Source organism: Schistocerca serialis, chromosome 3 (genome assembly GCF_023864345.2).
Source record: "Schistocerca serialis cubense isolate TAMUIC-IGC-003099 chromosome 3, iqSchSeri2.2, whole genome shotgun sequence".
In the NCBI taxonomy this organism is placed as follows: Eukaryota; Metazoa; Arthropoda; class Insecta; order Orthoptera; family Acrididae; genus Schistocerca; species Schistocerca serialis.
The window spans coordinates 443,269,905-443,275,904 of record NC_064640.1 but is presented as its reverse complement, the minus strand read 5'-3'; the positions used below and the strand labels follow the sequence as shown (position 1 = coordinate 443,275,904).

Here is a 6,000-nt window from a genome sequence, read left to right as displayed (position 1 = left end):
GTCAAAATCTCTTGTATCAGTGGATTTCCGCATTTGCGGCCCGTATCTTCACTATAGTGACTGCCTATTCGTCTCTCTTCCGCTTACATCCTTTCCTTACTACATCCCGCAAAACCACCAGGAGGCATTCAGCCTCGAGGTGGGAAATGCTCATAATGTTTTGGCTCATCAGTCCTTATAGCAGAGAGCAGAGGTTCCTGTGAGTAAAGAGATGAAAATCAGATGGAGTCAAGTCCGAGTTCTAAGGTGGATGATCGAACACTTCCCACGAAAAATGCTGCAGGAGCTGTAGTGTGCGGCCAAACATTGTCATGAAGAAGGGCAATGACTGTTGAGAGTATTCCTCGTCGCTTGTTCTGAACTAACCTTCGTAAATATTTTCTCGACTCGCCTGATCCACCAGCTGAACAAAATCATCTGTTGACACTCGCTTCCTCCCCTGACCGCCTGCATCATGGACGTCTTTACGAACTGCTTCAAAGTTCGTGCACTATTGCCTCACTTTACTGTCACACATGACAGTTACGTTATGTGGGCTCCATGAAATGAGGCGGAACCCCTCAGCATGAAGAACTCGGATGACAGCACGCACTTCCCCCTTGGTGCGAGCTTATTGTCCTGAGAATCTCGAAGTACTTACAGTGCACTCAGAACTGAAAAGGGTGCTGTGGCGGACATACTAGAGACACTCCGCATCTCATCTGCGGAAAAGTTTCGTCGTTCTATCACTGTGGCTTAAATCCTCGATTGATCGGACCTTGGAAAAAAATCGCCTTCGTATGTATACATCCCGTGACACTGTGTAAACACATAAGTAATTAACTATCAATTTAATGATTTCTGTGACGATATTGACACCACTGAAAACACTGTAGCTCAGAGAATCTTCTGATAAATTCTGTTATGAGCTATGGCCAGATGATAGAGGAGTACGGAAACAAATAAGTAAACTTCTGTTGTGTAACAACGGTAGAAACTATTTTACATCGTAGTGGGTCCCATAATTAAAATATTAAAAGGCCACATACAAGTTAATATAATTTATTATTCTTTACAAAAATTATCATTTCTTACAAAACTAATAGTTATTGTACTATTACTATCAGAAATATGGCATTCTTGATGAACATTACCTCTATAATCAAAATCTGTATCTTTACCAGAAGCAGATTTACTTCTTGCATGGAAAATTTGTACAAAACTAGTTTATAAATGTACAAAATAAATTAATATAAATTATAGTCAGCATGAATTTTGTTGTATATTTTTTCAGCGGTTCCAAATTACGTACTTATACATAGAGACTGGCTGGGTAGATATAAGTGGTTGTAAATGTAAATTATGCAGTTGGCAAATAAGGTACTACGTAGCAAGTAATTTGCCGAATAATAATCTCATACTGCTAATAGAATGCTCTAAAGAAAAACACTGTAAAACAAAGCTTGTAACTTCAGTTATTCAGTCCATTTGTTCTTAAAGATATTATTCAAGTGACATTACTTGCACACGAAATAATAAATTTCATTAATTGAAAAGTTGCTGCTTGCACTACACCTGGTTTTCTGCAAAAATAGGTAAAGTCTGTTTGCTCTTGGGACCCCTTTTGACGAATGTTGATCTAGTTCAAGATGACCGTATAAATGTGGTGTATCAACCAAGAATAAGAAATTGTCGAAATTTTCTTTATCAGAAATATTACTAAGTCCGATGATAGCCCACCAGGTAATTTAAGCAAATATTGAAAAATGGACGTTCATTAAAAGATCAGAGAGACAGCACTAGTTTGTCAACCGAACAGAACTCCACGAACACACCAGACTAGGTCTGCAACTCTGTCACTAGAATTGCCTGTTTTTCCCTTTCATAACGTTATTTATCTTTGGTGTGATCAGGAGTAATGAATCACGCACTAATAATTCAGAAGGCACACGGGGTATGAAATTAACGAAGTACAGCGTAAAACGAAATAATCCAGAAACCAAAAGTGAGAAGAAGTAGTACAGTATAATCAGAAGTAGCAATGTACGTTGTTTCACTCACAGTCAATTTTTTTCTTTGTTCTACTCTCCATTACCAGAACTACATGTACGTTACCAACATAAAATTCATGGTGAATTCATGGTGATTTTATTATTTACATGATACCAATGAACATCCTGAAATGTATGTATAAAAGTTGCAAATATTAAATCATATCAGATTTTTTTTTTAATCTGCTGAAAGTTTACAGTGAACCTTTTCAACAGATTTCAGGACTACTTCATTTAACGAAGAACTGAGAACATCGTTCACTATTGTTTGAATGCACACGATCAAAAATGACATTTGTCATATTCCAGCCAGCTCGTGAAAAGAACGTCTCTTAAGCCTAAGTATGGAGTCAAATAGTTCTTTATATGCGTGCTGTTCGCAGAATTGATACATGAAGTTTCAGAAGCTTTGTACATTCGATTCACCTTTTCTCGAAGTAGTAGTTCATAGTCCAGCGCACGTTGTTCTTGTATAACGCTGCAAAAGTTATTATACTATGAAAGTTATTGTGTAACTGAAGTTTTAAGTTGTCCTGTAATCACTTCAGACAAATAACTTTTATGAAAGTTATAGAACAAAGCACAAATTTCAGTTTCTCTGAGAAATATCCCTTCCATGAAGAAACCACCGTCACTTGCATTTAAACTGTTCATTGCACATAACCATGAAAGATATGTCTCTTGTCTCTGTTATTGCTGCTTGTGCTGTTTCTTGTACGTGCGTCGGTAGAAAGAACCAAAGAGGTAGAGGAAGTACAAAGCATTGACTCCCAGCAGCACGACGATGGCTTTGGGGTAATTGCAGTCGTAGATGAGCAGCTGTATGTTGTGCAGGAATACGATAACGAACTGCACCTGTAACAAGGGGAGACAACCATTAAATGCGTGAACTCTATCAAGTCTACATTATTAATTCTTATCAACGTAACTAATAGACTGTAGCAGCTGGCTGTCAGCATTTTTACTGAAAATGAACGCTAGGAAAAAAATTACCTGGTAGATTATCAGTAGCAATAAATACAATTCCCAATGATTGTCCATAAGCTTATGTAGTGTAATTCTACAACTAATCTTCTGTTGAGGACACTGACAGTCCTACATAGAATTCCACTCTTATTCTTTGGGACCATGAATTTTAGGATAGAAACCAAAACTAGTTTATACAGACGGTGACGCTGCTTTTAGAACTTAAGGTAGATGTACTCCACATGATCAGTGTCTTATACAGAGTGGTGCAGCTGCTTTAAAATCTAATTTTATGCAGTCCAACTATTCATGATATGGCCCCTCTTCGCAGAGCAAGGCAGTAGAATCATCTGAGTTGGAGGATGCCCTGGGTAACAGCAGAAATCGTTAGTGACACTCTGAATTCAATATTGCGAACAGAAAGAACTTCTGAAATGGCCATGATGCAAACAACACGTAAATTACAACACTAAGGGCACACAGAGACTAGAAGAAGGATCTGTATAGCCACTAAATGTCCAGCTGAAGCCAGGATTCGTAACATCTAATTTAGCACGGGCGTGGTGGAAGATTGGATTTTTATATATATATATATATATATATATATATATATATATATATATATATATATATAGAGTATTTTTTCCTTGTATTCCTTTTGGTATTGTTTATTATGGATGCGCTTAGTTTACAAGGTTACATACCCGATTCCAAAGAACACTCATACTATATGAAGCTTGGCTAGAATAGGGTGACGATATTACGATCCGTGGCTAAGAAGTTTCTCACGCATTGTTCTATTCACTACGTCTTTCAGTGAAGCACATTTTGAAATAATTACTTCCGTAGTCGATATAAAGCTATGTAAAGCGTTTTAGTCGCAGTTTGCAAACAATACAACCTCAACGACTTGACAGACTGTCTGACTTCGAGGTTAACAGTTGTCTAAGGCGATCAGGATTCGGTGTCTCCTTTGTCCACACAATCTGTTTTGAACAACACTATAGGAAAAGTTTAGTGGTGTAATATCAGCTCAGGCAAAGGTTCATCTCTTTCCTTTGCCTTCGTCGTGATACACGGCATGAATTGGTCATAAACAGATTCCACCGTGTGTGGTGGAACGCCATCATGTTGAAACCACAGCCTGCAGTGGTCCAACACTGGCACTTCATCATCTATGGAAATTCGTTTTGGAGGAAGTGAGAGTAGGGTTCCCATCAAATTACTACCAAGCAATTGGGACCACTGAGATAACTGCTGGCGAGTCCAATCAATATGTTTATGACCCACTGTGATGTACACTCTGGAGGTTATCCATACACAGTATTTGTTGTGATGATTAACAACTCGGTTGGCTTAAATAGTTATTAGTCGGGAAATTGGATATATGTGCTACGTAAGCTACGTGGTATTGTCCACATTGTGTAAGGTTCTCCGACTAAGCCGCGTATCAAAATCGTAACCTTCGATGTCTTGTTATATGATACTGACGGGCGTGCAGCATCACAATATAAGAGACGCCCGGGCTGAGTTGTCAGTCTATGTGCTGATGTGTGGGCTATGTCGAATAGCGCCAAACAGAAGCCGTTAATTTTGACTGACAAACTGTTGTATGATCGGTTGCAAGCCGTGCCCTTCCCTGTTACGCACTTTCATACAGGCGTCGTTTACACCGAGACGACAACTTTCCGTCCGGATGGCGTTCGTGATACAACCGTTGGACCTCTAATACCATTCCTCTCGGTTCTCAATAACACAGTAATATATCAACGTACTTCATTCAACTTCCTCGCATAAACTGTGGGCTATGATATCAATAAAAGAATAAATGTCATGCAGCTAAGTGCGTAGCATCAATCTAGTGCAATAGTTTCAACTGAAAATCCATAGCCTTTCGTTTCCTTAAAAAAAAACTGTAAACGACTACACGCTCTGCATTAATATGCCAAAGATTTTTCTGCACACTCTACATCATTTTTTAAGTCCAAGTGTGACGAAAATGACATTACAGTGGTCGATATTTCTCCAGAATATACTGTTATATTTGCTGATGTGTGAGAAGCAACTGCAGCTATAAACACATTATTTATATCTGATCATTTTGTGTGTTCATTTGTGCTTTCAATATTTAGCTACTGATGTCGTGATCTTCTCTAGCCAGTAAAATGCAAGTTCTCATTTTTTCCAAAAATCATTGTGCCGTCCCAGCGACAACTGTGTCGTAAACAAAAAGAAAAAAACTTGGAACGAGAAGTGTATCTCGCAACGAAATAAATGTATACGAACCTTGTGTGTTTCTCCGACCGCATAGGTGGCGTAAAATTTTCCTGTTTTATAGCAAACATTAAATTTAATCTTAGTATGAAGGAGTAAACTCCTTAAATGTAATAACTTCTGTTGTTGTGGTCTTCAGTCCTGAGACTGGTTTGATGCAGCTCTCCATGCTACTCTATCCTGTGCAAGCTTCTTCATCTCCCATCAACTACTGCAACCTGCATCCTTCTGAATCTGCTTAGTGTATTCATCTCTCGGTCTCCCTCTACGATTTTTACCCTCCACGCTGCCCTCAAATACTAAATTGGTGATCCCTTGATGCCTCAGAACATGTCCTACCAATCGATCCCTTCTTCTAGTCAAGTTGGGCCACAAACTCCTCTTCTCCCCAATCCTATTCAGTACCTCCTAAATTAGTTATGTGATCTACCCATCTAATCTTCAGCATTCTTCTGTAGCACCACATTTCAAAAGCTTCTATTCTCTTCTTGTCCACACTATTTATCGTCCATGTTTCACTTCCATACATGGCTACAATCCATACAAATACTTTCAGAAACGACTTCCTGACACTTAAATCTATACTCGATGTTAACAAATCTCTCTTCTTCAGAAACACTTTCCTTGCCATTGCCAGTCTACATTTTATATCCTCTCTACTTCGACCATCATCAGTTATTTTGCTCCCCAAATAGCAAAACTCCTTTACTACTTTAAGTATCTCATATCC

The 6,000-nt window shown here is 38.6% G+C and overlaps 1 protein-coding gene across 1 annotated transcript in view; it reads right to left on the bottom strand.

Moving 5' to 3' along the window:
- Positions 1-1,116: 1,116 nt before the first annotated feature.
- LOC126471632 (elongation of very long chain fatty acids protein AAEL008004) overlaps positions 1,117-6,000 on the bottom strand; it is a 135,433-nt gene continuing 130,549 nt past the window's right edge. The window contains exon 8 of the mRNA XM_050099868.1: positions 1,117-2,885. Within this exon, the coding sequence (XP_049955825.1) occupies positions 2,721-2,885 (165 nt within the window). The 3' untranslated portion in view covers positions 1,117-2,720. The remainder of the gene's footprint in view (positions 2,886-6,000) is intronic.